This window comes from Silene latifolia, chromosome Y, assembly GCF_048544455.1.
Source record: "Silene latifolia isolate original U9 population chromosome Y, ASM4854445v1, whole genome shotgun sequence".
NCBI classification, from domain to species: Eukaryota; Viridiplantae; Streptophyta; class Magnoliopsida; order Caryophyllales; family Caryophyllaceae; genus Silene; species Silene latifolia.
This window is the reverse complement of record NC_133538.1, coordinates 380,365,051-380,386,766: the sequence shown is the minus strand read 5'-3', so window position 1 is coordinate 380,386,766 and position 21,716 is coordinate 380,365,051. Positions and strand designations below refer to the sequence as shown.

The 21,716-nt window shown below is 38.1% G+C and overlaps 1 protein-coding gene across 1 annotated transcript in view; it reads right to left on the bottom strand.

Annotated features, from left to right (window-relative positions):
• LOC141631940 (uncharacterized) overlaps positions 1 to 1,019 on the bottom strand; it is a 4,118-nt gene extending 3,099 nt beyond the window's left edge. The window contains exon 1 of the mRNA XM_074444542.1: positions 965 to 1,019. Within this exon, the coding sequence (XP_074300643.1) occupies positions 965 to 1,019 (55 nt within the window). The remainder of the gene's footprint in view (positions 1 to 964) is intronic.
• Between the last annotated feature and the right edge of the window lie 20,697 nt (positions 1,020 to 21,716).

The following is a 21,716-nucleotide window of genomic DNA, read 5'->3' as shown; positions in this document are numbered from 1 at the left end:
AAATACAACAAAACCCCCAAATCCCCAAATTAGGGTTTAACTAACTTTAACGAAATACTATAAAAACAATACGTAGATCTTACCCTCGACGCAAGGATTACAACGGTATAAAGAAAGGTGAAATCCGACCTTTCAAGCTCCAGGATTTGCCAATAACGCGATTGATGCGAAGAACGTAGATTGTTTTCTCTTTGAAAGTAATTAGGTTTGTAAAAGTGTTTAAAGAAAGTGACGGGAGTGTTTATATATTAATTCGCATTATTAACAAAACCCGACAAATTATCCCCCCGTAAACCGGCTACACGATCGAGTAACTGGCGTACTCGATCGAGTGCCGCCTACTCAATCGAGTACCAAGGCTAATCGATCGAGTACCCAACAGATCAGAAACTATTTTAAAACGCAAAACACACTTACTCGACAGAGTAAGGCCCACTCGATAGAGTACCCAGAGACTCATAAAATCGTAGTATTACAAGGGAGTAACAACTATCAAAGGTGAGCATAAGTCAGCCCAGGAGCAAATATGTATTACCATCAAGGATGGAAATAGGTCAGGTAATTTTCAACCCTGAGTATCCTGACATGTATGTTTTAGTAGGGTTTGACGCCCCTGATTCTATCAGGCCTGAGTTAGTAAGTTTCCTCAAAAATAAGTCTTCTTATTGTGCTTTTTCTCATTTTGATATGACTGGAATTAGTGCTAATGTTATTACTCATAGGCTTAATATTGACACATCTTTCAAGCCTTTGCAGTAGAAACGACGAAAATTTGCACCAGAAAGAAATGTTATCATTAATGAAGAGGTAGACAAACTCTTGGACATGGGCATGATAACAAAAGTAATGTACCCTAAATGGCTGGCAAATGTGGTAGTGGTGCAGAAGAAGAACGACAAGTGGAGAGTCTGTGTAGATTACACTGACCTGAACACAGCCTACCCTAAAGACCCATTTCCTCTACCACACATTGACGCCATGGTAGATGCAACAGCAGGGCACGAAATGCTGACATTCATGGATGCTTCCAGTGGATTCAACCAGATAAAGATGCACCCTGGTGACCAGGAGAGTACTGCATTCTTTATTGACCGAGGCATATATTGTTATACTGCCATTGCATTCGGTCTAAAGAATGCAGGGGCAACATACCAAGCGCCTAGTCAACATGATGTTTAAAGAGCAGATTGGAGACACTGTGGAAGTCTATATCGATGACATGGTAGTAAAATCCAAGAACACACAAGATCATGTGAAGCATTTAGAGATAACATTTCAAATTCTGGAGAAATACAACATGAAACTCAACCCTACAAAATGCCAATTTGGAGTTTCTACAGGGAAGTTCCTAGGCTACATGGTGACAAAACGGGGGATAGAGGCTAGTCCTGAACAGATTAAAGCTATACTGGAATTACAGTCACATACGTTTGCCAAGGACATTCATAAATTGACATGCAGGGTTGCTGCTCTGAATAGGTTCATATCCAAATCTTCTGACCTGCTCAGGAAAAACAAACAGTTCCAATGAACATCTGAACATGAAGAAGCCTACCAGGATTTAAAGCTATATCACTCCTCTTCACCTTTACTGGCCAAGCCAGAAAAAGGAGAACACATGTCCGTATATCTATCCGTAACTAACACCGCAGTAAGTGCAATCTTGGTAAAAGAACAAGAAGGTCAACAACACCCCGTCTACTATGTAAGTAAAAGTTTACTAGATGTTGAAATGAGGTATGATTTACTTGAAAAGTATGTTTTAGCTTTAATTATGTCCTGTGCTAAGTTGCGTCCTTATTTTGAGTGTCACCCCATAATAGTCAGGACTAACCTACCCATAAAATCTGTCCTGAGGAAGGCTGAACTCTCAGGCAGGATGGCCAAATGGTCAGTCCAGCTTAGCACCTATGATATCACCTTTGAACCAGGACATCCATTAAATCACAGGCCTTAGAAAACTTTGTGGCTGATTTCAGCCCTAACCTAGAATCAGACATGGCCAAGGAAGTTAACCAATTAGACGATAAAACCTCAGACCAAGAATAGATCTTATTCACAGACGGGGCATCCAATGTGTGGGGTACTGGGTTATGATTAGTGCTAAAATCGCCCTAAGGGGACATAATAGACCAGGCGGTGAGGTGTGAGTTCAAAGCTACCAATAATGAAGCTGAGTATGAAGCCCTCTTAGTAGGACTCAAGGTAAGTCTCGGCCTCGGTGTTCAGAACTTGAAGGTAAAAAAAGATTCACTTAAAATTGCCAATCAAATAAAAGGAATTTATACAGTAAAGGATGAGAAAATGATTTTATATCTGGAGTATGTTAAAAAAATTTGCGCTAAGTTCCATTCATTTGATATTGAACAAATACCAAGAGACCTGAATATCCAGACTGATGCTCTGGCCAACCTTGGTTCAAATTTCACCCCTGTAGTCTTTGACAAAGTACGCATTGTGCATTTACTTGAACTTGCCATCAGCAAGCCTGAACAGGTGAACCCTATAAATACTGACAATGATTCATGGACTAAGCCTTATTATGATTGATTCCTGGAAGGTATACTACCTCGGGGCAGGGGCGAGGCTAGAGCATTTAAAACTAGAGCTTCTACTTATTCTATCATCAATAACACTTTGTTTAAAAGATCTCAGGCTGGACCATACTTCAGATGCCTTGAACCACATGAAGCCAAACAAGTGCTCTAAGAGATACATGATGGATATTGTGGCAAGCATAAAGACGGCAGAAGCATGGCAAGAAAGATACTCAAAACTAGTTATTATTGGCCAACCCTGAGGGCTGACTGCTTAGAGTACTGTATAAAATGTGAAGCCTGCCACATACATGCTACAATAATTCACCAACTGTCAGAGTTACTTTATTCAATTTCCACACCTGGCAATTCATGAAGTTGGACAAGTACATAGTAGGGAAGCTACTAGTAGCTCAAGGACAGAAAGTATTCATGCTAGCCATGACTGGCTACTTCTTGAAATCGATAGAAGCTGATTCTTTCAAGCAAGTCACTGAGAAGGAAGTAATATCCTTTATCAGGAAGGATATCATTTGTAGATATGGAGTCCCTTCAGAAATAGTATGTGATAATGGCACACAATTTGTTGAAAAAAGAACCATGGCTTTCTCTACTAAATGGAATATCAACCTTGTAACATCAACCCCTGGCTATCCAAAAGCAAACGGTAAGGCCGAGTCAAGTAACAAAGTAGTCATCAATTTCTTGAAGAAGAAGCTGAAAAGAAGACGGGGCAGATGCACATAAGAACTTCCATTAGTGCTATGGGCAAACAAGACAACTCCAAAAACTTCAACTGGCCAGACACCTTATTCTTTGGTGTATGGCTGTGAAGCACGCATCCCTGCAGAAGTACGTGTACAAACTTATAGATACCCGGTATATGTGGAATCACCAACAAACACCCGATGATTATCGGACTACAACATGTTTCGGAAATCGCTACGTCTCAAAAAACATTTTCGAAAATGAAAAACATGTTGAAACATTTCAAAAATACATGGAGTGTTTTATTCACGACGACGGGGTCGCAATGACACTAATTAGAGTTTAAACCAACAAGGGACCAAAAACCGACTCAAAATTCAAATCGAATCAAACACGACTGAAACCCGGGTCAAACACAACAAACCCACCCCAAATATCACCCACATCTTATTGTACACGGTGCAAACACAATGACCATAAAACATATCCAACAAAACCTAGGATAGAACAAACCACAAATTCCAAATTTGCTAAAGGGACAAGACAACCCCTTGTATCGCCAATATACTCGTGCCACAATAGGTGGCCTGTATGGCCCTGTCGACTAAAATGCACAACACCACACATTCCTCTATAAATACCCTTCAAGCACCACCATTTACACTAATGCGAGAGTTTGCCCTTTCTTCCTCCGTTAAAATTCTAGGCCTCGATTTCTAAAGTAAAAAACCAACACGTGTTTCGACCTACCAATTGAAAACACGAGCCATACACATTGTTTGGTACCGTTATCGTTCATTGAAAACACTTAAATTACCACTTCGACCAACTAAACTCACACTAAAGCAAAGTAACATTCCATATTTACAAAACGGTTTTTCAAATCGAGCTTTTCGACTCATAAGTTTTACACTTTGTCGATTTCTAGTCAAGCAACCGAACATGTAAGTATGAGGGTGTAATTAATCATCTTATTTCATGTTCATTTTACCCTTTTTATGACTTTAACATCATAAAACATGCATAACACGATTCAAAACTTGGAAAGATCGAGCCAAAACCGAGTTTTGGCCTGACATAGAGGCTTGTTGCCTCGCCTAGGGGCTCGTGCCTCTTATGGCTTCTCAGGTAAGAACTCAACGTGTTTGAGTTCATCATTCCTAATGTTTTCTTTCATTTTTCTTTCTTTTCTCCAAACGTTTTTTTTACCATTTCAAATCATTTTCATGATAAATGTTTTTTACCATTACCGAAATCATCCTTGGTTATTTATACCATGATGGTTTTATCCTGTGTAACGATGATATTATTGGTTAATAATAAACTTACGGAGATTTGAACATTTTCATCTCCTATTTCTTTCATTTTTCTCATTTATTCACATTTGCAATCATTTTAGTCATATTCATAATCATCCTTGGTTCACATATAACATGTCGGTTTAATCCCGAGAACGATGATAAATGTCGACTAATTACCAAGCAATGAACTTAATATAATTAGTTCATATCAAACACCTTTCATTTTATTTCATTTTTATTTTCTCTTTATCTTAACCATATTGCATGTCATCCTTGGCTAACATATATGCCATGTCGATTTAATTCGAGAACGGTGACGAAACAGTCAAGCATACACGTTTTATAATTTTTATTTACAAAATGGATGTTAAGCACCGTAAACCTAATTTGGTAAATGGATGTTTAATTTACGTCTTTGCATGCAAATCAACATTTAAATCCAACTTGACATCAATTACTTGATATTTGGATAAACAAACGACATAGCAAATCTTACATGTTAGGTTTAAACTTGTGGATGCGCATTCATGCATTAAACCCATTTTATCAACTTTTGCACTTAACCAACCAAGATCGATCAGTAGAGGCCGCTACTGCGGGCTAGATTGGGTGTTCGATTAAAGAGTTTCCCAATACGTAGCCTCACCTCTTACTTAGAACCTTTGGATAATGGATGGCCTTATCTAGGGTGTACGGGAGTCATTCTAGCGATACGATGCTAAAAGAGGAACGAGTCCTTATCTTTAGTACCTATGTCAAGCAATGCTTCGTGCTTCGTTTGACCGAGGTATAAAGTGGATTAGAACGATTTCCAGGCATCCTATAATTTTTTGGTGGCGACTCCGAACATCTCTGCATCATTTTAAGACCTTCATCGAGATGAAACAGCCTAATCTTAAGCGATCCGGTTGAAATCATTTCTACGTCCCCGAACGTGGCTTTCAGACCGCTACATGTCCGCAGATTGGCGTGTAGGTGGCCTACGTGCACACAACCTCAAGATATAGCCTGAACAGCATTGAAGCAAACATCAACCTGATGCAAGACAGCCTAGTCTTAACAGAAGAATTGAGAGATGCTGCCAAAATCAGGATAACATCATATTAACAAGCAGTAGCAAAGAGCTATAATAAAAATGTCAAGATTAGAGTTTTAAGAGAAGAGGACCTTGTCCTACGAAAAGTATTCCCAAATAAAAAAGAAAAATCAGTAGGCAAGCTAGCCCATGTATGGGCAGGCCCATATTTAATTGACTTAATCGTCAGACAAGGAGCATACAAGCTCCAAACTTTGGAAGCATAAATTATTCCAAGGTCTTGGAATGTAACTCATTTGAAATTATTTCATATATTAATTCTCAGAATAATACAGCCATACCCTGTCCTGATCAGGTAAAAATCCAATACTACTTCTGAAATGTTTTACCCTGTATGATTTGCTTGTTTGCGTGTCTTATGTGTTCAGCATGCAAACATTATGTGCACACTATATGTGAAACTTGAAATATTCAACCCTGCTCATGATATATGCATCTCTAAATATAATATTTGAATCGTGAAAAATTATGCATGATTTGATATTGCATGAATAAGACTTCAGGATTGAGGGCTACTCTATTATATTTTAGCTTTATTTTTTGTTCAAGTATTTTTAATTTTTGCACCCTGTCGTGCCTAACGTAGTTGGTAACCCGCGCCAGATACGGAAAATACAGGACCAATCAGACATGAAATAACTATTTGACCTTGGTATTTACCGCACACCTCTACAACGGCTGGACGCATCAATGTGACGGGTAAGAAGGTGAAAGATCCTGACTACACGTACAATGTCCTCTAGACAGGCCGAATACCAAGCCCTCCAGACAGACCGGGGACATAATCCCTCTAGACAGACCGACTTCCTAGCCACTTCAACCATGACAGGATAAAAACTGCACATGGTTGAAGATCTACACAGGATTGAGAAATTAAACAGGTTACAGGCTTGAAAAAAACAAGTTAATAGGTTTGAAAAAAACATGTTAACAGATTTGAAGAAAACAGATTAACAGGGTTGAGGAAAATATGTTTAACAGGTTTGAAGAAAACAGGTTTAACAGGATGAACAGATTTGAAAATATTCCAGACATGATTGAAAAAGAAAGCCTGAAAGGCGAATTTTATATCATTAAAGCCCTTACCCTTAGGGCAATGGCAGCAAAATATATCTATCCTGTCAGGGATAATCTCCTTGGCCAGGAGCACCAAAATATCAAATTGTTTTTCCAGGGACATCCCCCGTGAATTGGCCAAACCAGATAAAAATTATTATTAAAAACTACTGCTCTCCCTTGGAAGCACCATCAGCAGCGACATCTTTTACCCTTTTGACATCCTCAGCATCAGCATCCTGCTCTCCTGGAGAGTCTACCTCCTGATCTTCACATAGGTTGTGTAGATCAGGATACCTTATAACAGCGATAGCCATCTCAGCTTCAAGGTTCCACTTTGTCGTGGCTTCTACAGGCTCAGACATGGCAGCAGCCTTACCCTTGATAAAGAAATATAAGGCTGCATCATCTAGTTTGCCCTCCAAATCAACCTTCTCAAGGCAGAGCTCCTCATTCCTGTCCAGCTGATATGTTGTTATTTTATATGCTTTTACCGCCTTTATTCTTGTGCTTTTCATGTATTATATGTACTCCGAGGAGCGGTTTTTTGGAACTTATGCTCTTTTCGAGTGTCTTTGTTGTTTTAAATGGTTTTGTAGGAAAGGGTAGTTTTGGGACATTTTATCTACTCTTATGACGGACGGATATGGAGGAAGAGCATTGATTGGATTGAGGATGATATTGAAGATGTTTTGATTTGCTTTAGGGACTCGCAATTGATGCTTGATGGACATGATCGAGTTTTGACCTAATTTGCATGATTCCAAGTCAAGTACAATGAGGCTTGATGTCTCCCTATCACGACATCTCACGATATTAGTTTCTAAAAGAGAAGATAGCGTTCCCGAGTTTGGGACGAAGCATTCCCATGTTTAGGACATGAAGTTGCTGAGTTCGGGACAACCGTTCCCAATTATGGGACTTGTATAATAACCTACTTTGGAGCGTCCTGCAACACGTATTAAAGCGACTAGGGGACTTTTATTAGGGGATGCTATTATTTATGAGGAAAAGTAGAACACATATAGAACTCTCTCAAAAACCTTTTTTTTATACTCTATACAAGATCGATTTAGACTTTAATCATTCAATTAATCGTTGTTCGGTATTTTTATCTCTCCTTTAATTATGTCTTTTCATTATTATTCCCTTATTATTGGTATTGTTTCTTTAATCATGCGTAGCTAATTTCTATCTAGGGTTAAGGGGAATCTATGTTGATTAAATTGGGGGAAATTATAATTATGATTTGTTAATTAATCTCTATTACTTTATTACTTGTATTCATTGTTTTTTAATTAGTTTGAGACGTTGAACTAGTTCAGTGTCTCGTGATACCGTCGTTTTAGTATCAAAAATAAATACCTAAGTATTACTAATAGAAGTCAACGGTAAGTAGGGTCGATCTCCACAGGGAGGCTAATGTATCTATCTATTAATTACGTCTATCTAGTAACAAATGGGGGGTTTTTAAATTGGTTTCTAAACTACTGAAGGTCTAAGGCAAGAGAAGTAAAGACAAGAGCAATAAAGGTAAGAAAAGCAAAGTATGTGATCAGATAGAGAGAGATATGTCTGGATTTCGATTCACCATGGCAGTTTCCTAACTCAGTCATAAATAGTCCAGATGATCTACTGTGAGAAGGGCAAGGGGAAGGTCCTTCCGGTCCGCTATCCACCCTAGATTACAACTAACTTAACTTCCGTCCTCATTAGGGTAGTCTACTGTTCATAACAGGTATGTTCATTCCAATCTTCCGATCCATGAGCGAATTTAACCAGATTAGGGGTTTTAGAATCGTGCACTCAACTAAACTTATTACAGTTATATTGTTATAAAACAGTTCTCACAGTCAATCATCTAGCCTATTCACAACATCGTCACTTCTCTACCATGGCTCCCCTAATCCTAACATAAGGGGAATTAGCTACTCATACTTTTGATGTAATTAACAACAATAACAATAATGAATATGCTAACAAGATACATGATAAATAGAATTAAGCTGTGAATTATATACTAACAATAATAACAATAAAGTAGTAATTAAAGGACAATGAAGTAAAGAAGAACAATAATTAAGAGCAAGCAAGAACTAAATTGAGATTAATAGAAGGAGAAGATTACAAAGTAGCGAATCCGGATTAAAGAGGCAAAGCAAAGAATTCCCAGCAGTAATTAAGAGTAAAGTAGTGTATTCAAGCGTAATTAAGACCTAATGACGACTTCCTTTATATAAGAAAGCGTTTATTAACATAAAAAAAAAAAAAAAAAAAAAAACTAACATGAAATCAGAATCCCGTGTATATAAGCTAATCACTCGATCAAGGCATTTAATTCCTCTCGATCGAGTGATTATTAAGCAATTCTTCTCAATCGAGCAGATGTAGCTCTCGATCGTCACCTCCAAAACAGCTAACTTCGATCGAGTACAACAGGGACTCGATCGAACATCTTCAACTGCCAATTCCACTCGATCCAACACAAAACCTCTCGAGCGAGTGTCTTCCACTGAAAAACAGCTTGGACTCGTTTGGTTAGCTTCCAAGGACATCCTTCAAGCTTCCCGAGGTACGACATTCTAATCTAAATCTCCATCTCCTCAAAATGCATGCTAAGAGCAACGAAAAAGGTACGATATCGGCACTCTAAGGTCCATTCCTACAAATGAGACAAAACGAACCAAAGTAGCCACTTCGGGGCATTTTGCAATACAAAGCAATGAAAATGATACAGAAATGCGTGCAATAAGAGGCTAAAAAGACTATATAAATTGAACGTATCAAATTTCCCCAAGCCGAACCTTTACTCGTCCTCGATTAAACTAAATGCAAACTAATGGAACGGATATGAAAACTATGAGCTAGCTATAACTTGTCCACTTAAACCATTTAATGCAATCAAAACTAACATTTATAGCTACAACAGTCAAGCGCAAACGAGTTTTATGATGCCTATAAATAAGCTGACCTGTCGACCTTGCAAGACCTTTAAAATCGGACTCTCACCGGTCACTCTTCTCTCATGAAGCAAAGGGTGAATATAAATGTGTAAGAGAAGAAGAGAAAACAGTCACTCACCTAAACTACGACCCATATAACATGCATGCAACAAAAATGATAGACGATTCTAATCACCATACATATATTCCAACCAAACAATGCCCATCACAGCCGAGGGCTTACAAATGTTATGGAAAACTAAGGCTACAGGTAAGAAAAGGCAAAACAGATATGGGATATGTGGAGGTAAAGCGTCAAGCTAGCACCTAAACAGTACCATACTAAACATATCCAATTCTCAGCTGATTATGAAATCGAACACATGTGCCCTTCTTTGGCACAAAACTCACTAACCAAGAAACAACTCCTCAAATGATATAGAATAAAACATAGGAGTAAGACCGTCACAAACTTCGTTTTTTTAAACGGTCTATCTTTTTTTCATTTTCCTGCCTAACTTTTTCTTTTCTTTTTCTTTTCTTTTTCTTTCTTTTTCTGATTTTTTGTTTTTTTTTGTTTTTTTCTTTTTCTTCCATGCTTTTCTCGTTTTCTTGCCCACATTTATTTCTTTTCTACAACCTCCATATGAATAAGAACAAACCAACTCTTATAAATGAGAAATATACCACAAAAACACACTAAACTAGGTTGACAGGCAGGCTTAATTTGGTTGTAGTTAATGGGTCAAAAGGCTAAGTCTGGCTAATGTGGAGCTAATGGGTGAAAATAAAAGAAAGAGAAAATTGCAAGCACCTCACTGCATGTGACACCGACCACAAACCCGAATGTATGCAAGTAAAGGCAATTGAGTTACATAAAAGTGCAAAGTGATGAACATGTTATGCAAGGAGTATACTACTCTCAATTACTACATGAACTGGTCATGAATGACACCACTTATACGACTCTAATAACTTAGAAATTTTAAAGCAGTTTGCCAATTTTTAAGGTCAAGTCTATTTGATCAGCTGTATTTTTAACATTAACTCGTAGACTATGCACATGACAAAGCTAATAACTGCCAATTAGATGAAAGGCTCAAGTGAAATGACAAGTTACAATGCAAATCATCACAGAAATCTACCGTTCCGACTCGACCTATATGTAAAATGAAACTTGATATTTTTGAATTTTTCTATTTTTTTTGTGATTTTTTCATTTTTTTGAAATAAAATACGATGCAAAAAAAAAAAAATAAACGTGAATGCAAAACAAATGCAAATGCAGACTCACAGGATACAATACCCTCCTTAAACCAAAACGGACAACGCCCTCGTTGTCCTCCAGCATACACCAGCAGTAAATATACGGGGAACAGGATAAAACAACCAATAAATGAATGAATACAATAAATAAATAAGGAGATGGAAAATAAATAAAAGCAGAAATACATACAAAATATACGAACTTCCCCAAACCAGCCAGAAAACTGGGGAAGTGAGTAGACCAGCAGCTACTCGTCAACAGCCTCCTCCTCATCTACCACCGTGTAGTCGGGATCTCACTCTTGCTCCTGTCTCCTCCTCTCGTCAGCTCTAGCTCTCTCCTCCTGCTCAGCTGTGTCCTCCTCGCTCTCTGGTTGCGGGTACCCCTCCGCCGGAAATCGGTAGAAAGAAGGGTGTGGCCAGCCGTCTGGAACGGAACGTCCTCGCCTCAGGTGATACTCTTACAGAGGGAATAAGGCAAATGCCTGGTCCTGCTCAATACGAGCTGCTCGACTGCACAACTCAAGGAGCAAACCGCCACGACGCCCTTGGTCCATGACCTCAGGCGCAACAAAGGGGGTAGGAGGAAAAAAATTAGCCGGCAAAACTGGCTGTGTCACAGAAGGAGTAGGGATAGGTGTCGGTGTAGGCGTGGGCGTGGAAGTCTGTCCATCATCAGTCGGTGTGGACCCCTCTCCAGTCTCAGGTGTCTTCCGCTTCTTAGGAGCAGAAGTAGTGGGAGGAGCGAGTGTGAGGTGGTAGGAAGGCAGAGGTGGAGGTAACCTACCCGACAAAGTGGTCAAGGGTGAAAGACGGGATAGGTCGGGAAACGGTAAGGTCACGGACTCGGAACCACAGATCTTCCAAGTCCGCTAATCCTTAGCTAACCAAAACCTTGCCTGCATGGCGTTAATATCTAAGTCCGCTTCCTTATCTAAGTGTGTCAAGCCTCGAGGAAAGTCAGTGAAGAGAGAACGAGCGAGGTAGGAGGCTATGCCTCCACAAGAAATCGTGCCCGACAGCATTAAAATGCTGAGCTGTCAAGTAAGCAATGTTAAGAACAAAGGGGCCAGCGCTATCAATGTTTAAATAGCCACCTAAAATAGACAACTCAACATTGTTAATGTTGTTAGGCTCCTTACGGCCAAAAATCATCCCGCCAAGGAGACGCAAAAAGTAACGGGCCGGGGGAAGGTGAACGTGAGCCAGCTTCCGCTGGTCATAGGGAGTCTGTGCCAAAGTAGGCCAAACTAAGCGCAGGACCTTCCGTGGAGGGTCCTGATGGCCGTGAGAAGACAAACATAACCGCCTCCCAAACTCAGCTAAGGTCCAAGAAGTGGTCTGGTTAAACAGTCTAATGGAGACACAAGAGCTCTCCGGGTCAGTGTCATATGCACCAGCCGAGAAGGTGAAAGAGGTGAAAAACTCAAGGGTCATCTGCTCGTAGGTCAGTGCATGCATTGTGGTCAACCCGGTCATCCCCATCCCGTTTAAAATTTCGGCTACAGGCTCGTAAATCCCCAGTCTCTCAAGTGAAGTCCGACACAAAAACTTAGTAGAAGTGATGTCACAGTGCATTAAATTTTTAAAACGTTTACGATGAATCGAGTTCACGAAACGTACCTCAGGAAAATCAGGAAGCGGGTCCAAGGAATCGTCTGCTTAGAACGTGGCAGCAGTACGTCCAGCAGTAGGGGCTCCTCGACCCCGTCCCCATCCAGAAATACCCAAAGAAGAAGAAGTCAGTCCAGGAGCGCGGCCTGTGACTGGTCGAGGCACTAAACCTGATGACAAAGCAGCTGCGATAGCAGGTGACGACGCAGCAGGGGTCGTCACCATAGAAGGGACATAAGCTGTGGTGGTAGCAGCGGCAGTAACAGTAACAGAGCTAGTGACGGTGGCAGCAGCAGGGACCACCGTCTCAGAAAGGGATGGGGTAACAGTAGAACTAGTTGACTGTTTAGAAACCCAAAACCTAAGATCAAAAGCCTGGTTAAGGGTAGACTATAAGTATAGAGTAATCTGATAGTAGCGACCGCACATCAGAATTGTTCTAAGGTTGACACTAGATCTGACCAGACGTGTCTTTAACCTAAATAGTTAAATTGATAACTGACTTAGTAATTAATTCGTTCTTCCCCAATTTAATTGCATAGTGAACCCGGTCACCTTAGACTTTCTTATTTATTGTTAAATCTCATTAAATAGTAACAAACAATCAATCAATCATACCGTTACCTTAATATTTTAGAATCATTCATAGTAATTTGCCATATTCGACCATCTCTTTGTGGATTCAACCCCTCTTTCTGCTAGCTATTTGTTAGAAGTAATTTAGGATTATTTTTATATAGGTGACACAATTTTAGCTCTATCACCAGCGCCTCCTGCTACATCTGCTTATTGGACCCAACATCAACTTTGGCAGCATCATGCTCAACCTGTACTCTCCGCAGATCAGCTTTGGCAGCAACCAGGTTAGTTTGAGCAAAGGAAAGCTCAGACTTCAGCTTATCAAAGTTAGCATTGAGAATGTCAATCCTAGCCACCAGAGAGGTAGCCTAATAATCATTAAGGAGAAGCTGCTGCACCCTGATCAGAAAAATGAAAAGTGTAAGAAAAGATAAACCAAGAAGCTTACTAACCAAGTAAAGAAAAAGTATGAAGTACCTCATGCAAAGATCAAACAACATTAGTCAAAAGATTGACAGCATGATCCACCGCAACAACAGCCTTGGTGGAAGTCTCAATATGGTCTATTGACAGCGTTGAAGGAGAGTTGGAATTGGCAAAGCTCTGAATCTTCTCCCTAGCAGCATCCAGATTGTCAACCCTGGCCTTACCCTCCCTGACAGGGGTAGGAATATTAGCCTCCTCCGACTTTCTCTTCTGGGCTGTTGAACTGGTCTCAATAGGGATAGCTGGGGCATCAGTCAGATCAATTGGCTTCTCAACCTCAGTCCCAACACTAGATACAGGACCACCGCTGCCTTGAGAGCCCTTCTCCTTGACTTTAGCAAGCCCGGCATTCAGGTTTGCTATGTCAAACCTGGCAAGTCTAGTGGATGATCTAGTAGCTACAATACGAGGCACTATATCAGTAATAAAGATAATTACTATAATTAACCTATCTTGAAGAAAAACAAAGGAAAAAGAATCTCACTGCCAGAAGTTGAAACCCCAGTAGCTCTGCTAGGTTTTGGAGAGAGTGCTGATCATGAAGCATTTTCGTTGGCTTGAATTCAAAGTTCTTGTGAAAGATAGACATCATCTCAACAGGAGCAACAAAAGATGGATTTTCAGAAGTTTCAGGTTTGTTTTTAAAAGTTGTTTCAACAGGGTTTGGGACGAATGGAGTGCTTGGAGCAGCAGCACCCCTGGTGGACTTTCTCTTGGTTACCATGTTGTTGTTTTCTGGAAATTTCGGGGAAATTAATTGAAGTTTGAAGATGAAGATTGAAGACGGGTTTGAAGAATTGAAGGAAATGATTTATTTTTTGGTAAAGGTTAAAACAAGTGGTGAAAAGTATTTATAATGCGGTGAAGATTAGGGTTTACTGCAAGTGGCATGCAGTAATTTAAGGCGGTTGCATTAATTGAACACTTGTCACATTTTAATCAACTAGCCGTTTTTAATGATAAGCATGATAAATCGTCTTGAGGAAGTTACTCAAATTAAGAGATGATTATCTCCTCATTTCTGGCCTGGTCCATCGATAATGAGGAGATAAGGGGCAATTGTTGGGCGTGATATTTCACACTATCTTCAGGATTGGTTCCTACCCTGGCCATACGATCAGGACAGAAGTGTCAGGGTAGCTCAGGATTGGCACCAGGCATGAGAGGATAACGGTCAAGTGTAAATATAATATTTGACCAAGTCAACAAGGATTATATGTGATAGTTATCATATAAATTCAGTAATTAAGAGAGTAATTAAGGAGGAGAATTAATCATGGAGACAAGACATTTATCCGGGTAATTAAGAGAAATTAAGAGGCAATTAAAGGCGCCATTAAGAGGGAATACTACGCCATTAAGGAGAAGATTATTCAGCCGTTCATGGATAACTATATAAGGAAGAGCCAAGATCATTTGAAGACACAATCCATCATACTACAAGCAACACAACTACAATACTTAGAGAAAATACATTATATTATGATCCTAACATTATAATTCTCTCAAATCATAGTGAAATCCGCTCCTGGCTTGGTGCCCGTGGTTTTTTCCCATTTAAGGGTTTTCCACGTATAAATTCTGTTGTATTATTTATTTTCCTTACTTGCTTTACTTTACACATGTTCTGTCCTGCCCTGCAGTCATTATAGATAAAATTGAGCTAGTTAACCCCGCAATCATTCTGCCCTGACCTGATTCAGCCTTGCGTAGAATCCACCCAAAACAGGTGTTAATCAAGGTGAAATCTCTCAAATATGTGTCGGTCCGATATCTACTGTCCCATCTCTTCCTATATGATTTCATATATTCTTCCAATTGTGGAACATGAGTTTCAAAATCAGTGTCAGGGCGCATATTAAACTCTTCAGGACGACAGACTCGTGAATGACACATCCTAAATAAGGACACACACACAAACACACACAAACGCGCGCGCTCGCGCTCATACGCACGCACGCACACACACACACACAAGAAAAAGAGATTAGAACATAACAAAACATAAACACACACACAAAAAAGAGATTAGAATATAACGAAACAAACACATACACTTAATCAATTAAATTCACAGACCCGTTAACGCAATTATCTCGTTGTTCTGATTCATATCAAACACTGTCATCTCTACTTGTGTGTGTGTGTGTGTGTGTGTGTGTGTGTGTGTGTGTGTGTGTGTGTGTGTGTGTGTGTGTGTGTGTGTGTGTGTGTGTGTGTGTGTGTGTGTGTGTGTGTGTGTGTGTGTGTGTGTGTGTGTGTGAGTCCACTTATATATCACACATTGTACACAAGAGTATCACTTCTTTTCTTTTACAGTAATTTTTTTTCACACGCTCTTATCCAGCAGTGTAAGTTGAGACAGAGATATCAATGTATCGGTTATGAATTGTGAATGAAAAGCACAATCAGCCATCTTCTTCTCTCATGGTCATCTTCATTCTCCATCCTAACCCCCAGCAAATTAGAGTAATTGTAACCTACCACAGTTGGCATAATTGAGCAGTTGCATCAATGGTTTCAGACTTTTGATCCTCCGGCCTGTGATATAGAGCGTCTCGATGAAATCACATTCCTTTCCGTGGGAATGCAAAAGTTGACTACTGGGGCCACAAAATTACCACAGTACTTGCTAGGAGTGCACAAGGGACCTCTCTATTGGCAATATTCTCACACCAAATGTTGTTTGTTATACAGTTCAAACTCAGGGGGTCGATCGAAAGTCTCGAGATAATGTTGGCCTTTGTACCAACCTAATGATTCCTACCACGAAATCTTGCTTAAATCACATTAAATGGCATGACTAAATATCCCTGCTATCCAAAAACCTCTAGATTTAAGTTCGTAGAAAACCTACCAAATTTGCAAACCTCTAGTTTCAGTTGCAAATTTTATTTGACACACTCCTGAAATGGACGTAATCAATTACTAAAATGATTAATTCTCCAGGGTAATAGTCAACCGACTTGACAATGAAGATGGTGAAAGGCGGAGTGAAAGGCGGAATTAGGTTCAGTGGTGTGATATTGTATAGTATAACTCGTGAGATTGTTTAGTACAAACAGTGATATTATTTATCGTAAGGTGTGATATTGTTTTGTATAACTTGTGATACTCTTTTACTGGACTCACATATTCAGATACAATATCACAGGTTATACTAAACAATATCACACCTTGGGTTTTTTTTTTTTTAAAAAAAAAAAAACCTTATTGTAAAAAAAACGTGATATTTTGTGTGCTACGTGTGATACATAAGTGGACTCGCGGGACTCAAAAAGATAGGGTGACTCATGTGATCCTAATTCTATATATATATATATATATATATATATATATATATATATATATATATATATATATATATATATGGGATCCGGTGAGAACCACCTACATAGTGAGAACCGTGAGAAATCCACCTTACCGATTTTTTCTAAAAAATAACGACATATTTGAATTCGGCATAGAATTTTATGCCTAGATAACATATTTCTTGGTCCAAAAAGTATAAATTATTGACCGGAATCGAGACGAGAAACATTTTATTAATTCTCATGCACCTACTAGTCATTTTTCATGTATTTAACAATTTTCATGCACCTAGAACTCGTTTTTGTGCACCTAGAGCCTGATATTTTCATGCACCTAGTAATCATTTTCATGCATGTTACAATTTTCATGCACCTAGTATCCGTTTCAGTGCATCTATAGCCATTTTAGTATACCTAATTGTATTTTTGTACATTAAGTTTATACATTGTTAATAAAATCAAAAAATTTTGTTTAGCTATACTAAAATGTGCTGGAATAAACTAAACTAACGGTAAATGATCCATGAAAACTTTCGGAACAAGATTTAAGGATGATTTAGTAAGGGTTCTCATTATATTAGTGGTTCTCACCGGATCCACTAATATATACATATATATATATATATATATATATATATATATATATAGAGAGAGAGAGAGAGAGAGAGAGAGAGAGAGAGAGAGAGATAGAGAGATAGAGAGAGAGAGACATGGAGAGAGAGAGAGAAGGGATCACTTGAGTCCACCCCTTTCTCTTGAGTCCATGAGTCTTCCCAATAGCTTTTGGATGATGGAAGATCGAAGATGGATGGGTGAGATTGAAACAAAAAAAAGGGGGATTAATGAGTCATTAGCACACCTCTCTCAGTACATTCACTAATACACATTAATTAAACATTAATTCACTATATATAATTTATTCTCCCATCAACTTCTCTCTCATCTCACACAATTACCATAATCTCATCTCTCTAAAACCCAAATAAATGAATAAAAAATCTCTCATCTCTTCCTCACACTCACCACCACCACCCATCCGACACGGCCTCCTACCACCACGCACCACCTTCCCGACTTCTTTGCTTCTCTTTCCAGGTCCACCACACCAACCGCCACCCCCACCACCGACGGCATCCACCACCCCGACACGCCAACCACCCATCACGCCACCATTTAATCACGCCACCATCACGCAACACCCACCACGCAACATGTAACACCACCACCACCACCACCACGCATCAACCACCACCACACACCTCCTTTCTCGCATAAACCATCCCCACCCATGACCCAAAACCACCACCACCATCCCAAAAAAGCTATATCTACAAAAAAAAAAAACACCCACAAAAAAAATATGCCCCCATGCTACCACCACCGCAGCCCGACCACCACACGACAAGTTCTATCCTCCTCCCACCATTCGACGACCGACACCACTCCACACCAAGCCCACCACGTGACACCACCATTCCCGAAACCACCACCAACACCTCCTCTTTCTATTTCTTCTTCCTCTTCTCCTTGCTTCTTCATACACCACCATTTTCGACACTAGATCTAATTGGAGGGGCTGTTGGTAATTGCGAATGGTGGTGGAGGTTGACGGTGAGTGAAGGGATGTGGGTGGTTGTGTTGTTGTGTATATCGTTGTTTTTTGTAGTTTTTTTTTTTTTATAAAAGGAAAGATTGTCGTTTGTTGTTTGTTAGGTATGTAGTTGTGTGTTGTTGGTTCTGTCTCGTTAAGTTGTGTTTATATTATTTTTTTTTTTAATTCTTTAGATTTCTTGTGTTTATGTTGTTGTTTTTGTTGGGTCTGTCTTTGTTGTTGTGTTTTCATTTTTTTTATTCTTCAGATTTCGTTTTTTAAATATCGTCTTGTTTTATATTTTTTCAAATCTCGTCTTCTTATATACTTTTTTCTTTAAATTTCATATTTAAAATATCGTTTGTCATTTATTTTCTCATATCTTGTCTTACACATTTTCTTTTTTTCAAATCTCATTTTTTTTATGAGATCCCTTTATATAGATCTAAAAAAATTTGTAGATTTTAATCTTAGATCTACTCATAAGGACCACAATTACACTCATAAAAGAACAAAGTTACACTTATAAACGACCAAAGTTACACTTAAATATGAGTAAATTTTTGAGGTAAAGGTGGTGGTAGTAGTGGGTGTGGTTTGGTGGTGGAGGACGCTGGTGGTGTTTGATGGAGGTCGGACTTATAAAGGACCAAAGTTACACTCATAAATGATCAAAGTTACACTCATAAGGGATCAAAGTTACACTCATAAGGGATCAAAGTTACACTAAAAGATCAAGGTTACACTCAAAAGGACCAAAGTTACACTCGTAAAGCATAAAACCAGGTTTCCTTAGTGGGAAATGGTCATTTTGACTGATTATGGTTACGATAGGTAAGGACGTCCAATGGGTCTACCTGGGCTCAAGCGCCACTTCGCCATGGAATGCATATTTTAATAGAATGAGGCCCTTCTTGCCCCCTTTATGTAGGGGGTTATATAAAATATCCTTAATACGCTTTATGATTCCTCTTCGAGCTATAAATAGCCTTAAGAGCTTGTTGGGACGAAATGAGCGGAGGAAAGGTCTCCTGGCCGAGAGGTAACACATAGGGTCTCCTAATACGCCTTTCCAGTGTTAGCTGGATTGATACAAGTTGCCTTTACTTGACCTAAAAGTTAAATTTGTAAAATGTTAAAATTGTATAAATTCAAATTTTTATAGAGAAAACCGCCTTAAAAAATCAAAGTTGCACTCTTAAAATACCAGAGTTACACTCGTAAAGAATCAAAGTTACACCTGTATTATGTTAAAATTATATAAATTTAAATTTTTATCCACAAAACCGCCTTAAAAAATCAAAGTTACACTCTCAAAATAGCAGAGTTACGCTCGTAAAGTATCAAGTTACACTTGTAAAATGCTAAAATTGTATAAATCCAATTTTTTATATACAAAATCGACTTTAAAAAATCAAAGTTACACATTTACAGCCGAGAGTTACACTTGTAAAATGCTAAAATTGTATAAATCCAATATTTTATATACAAAATCGACTTTAAAAAAAATCAAAATTACACGTTTACAACCCAAAGTTATACTCGTAAAATGCTAAAATTGTATAAATTCAATTTTTTATATAAAAAATCGACTTTAAAAAATCAAAGTTACACTTTTACAAGCCAAAGTTACACTTGTAAAATGCTAAAATTGTATAAATTCAATTTTTTATATACAAAATTGACTTTAAAAAAATCAATGTTACACTTTTACAACTCAAAGTTACACTTGTAAAATGCAAAAATTGTATAAATTCAATTTTTTATAGACAAACTCGCCTTACAAGGTCAAAGTTACACTTTACAACTCAGAGTTACACTTGTAAAATGTATAAATTTTATAAATTCAATTTTTTATATACAAACCCGCCTTAAAAGGTCAAAGTTACACTTTACAAGTCAGAGTTATACTTATAAACCTCAGAAACTCAAAAGTCATTAATTAGGGGCTAAAAGCCATTAACTAGGGGCTAGAGAGAGAAAGTCAATTATTGAGTATTTAGGTAATTGATTAGTGTTAAGTGTGTTTTTTATGCTTTCAATCTCAACCATCCACCTCTCTTCATATATATATATATATATATATATATATATATATATATATATATATATATATATATATATATATATATGATCATATCGATTGGTCATTTTTTATGAGCTCCCCTCTAAATCGGACCATTGATTTATTCTAAGATGGATGACTCAGATTAATGTTGATCAACAAACAAAAACCCACCTTTTCCCTCAACCTTATTCATTCTTACGTCTCTCTTATCTCTATACTGAAGGAAAACCCAAGAAAATCAACAAATCCTCACAAACTGCGAAACTCCCTCTTCATCATCGTCATTCTAATTTGTCGTCCATCAACATGATTCCTCCGTTTTAGATTTTCTAATCTAATTTCGTTTTACTTAATGTATGTTATTCATGCTCCTTTATTTTTTATATTATTGTGTCATTGATGGACTATTTAGCGAGATCGCAATCGTGGATTATGTTTTTTTGGTCAAATTTATCTATATGTAAGTTTGATTTTGATTTCTCTATTTGTTAATTTTTTGAAGCTAATACTTCATTATGTCAACTTCAAAAATTAATTAAATACTCGACTATTATGATTGGAATACTTGAGTATGAACATTAAAATACTTGAATATGAGTATTAAAGTAAATACATATTATTTCAGAGCAGGTATTCTCGTTTTTTGGGTACATTTTTATTTATCTGAGATAGCCAGTTATTGTATTGTGTTAGTTCAAGTATTTCAATGCATTAGTTGGATAATTGTATTTCATTTTGAGTAGTTACTCCATTCTATAAACTATGCTTCTATTTCTCTAGAATTTTCAGTTATTTTATATTGTTTTTATGGTTATTTCAATACTTATAGGTAGTTATTATATTTCAGATGCATAGTTATTTTTAACTTACGCCATTTTTGTTTTTATTTCTTTTAGTGAGCTTTCGCTTAATGGTGGTTCAACACTCATTAATAGACAAGACATGGTTTTCGTCGGGAAGAAATATTGGCGGAAGAATGGTGAAAACACCGACAATACATGGTTCTCATCGGGAAGAAATACTTTTAGACGTGGGATTGGAGATACATATATGTAATGTTACTGATGTTACTATTGTTAGATGTATTGTTTGAGATGTTTAGATGTAATGATGAAGATGCATAGATTGTTGGAGATGTTTATGAGTAATGTGATGGTGGAG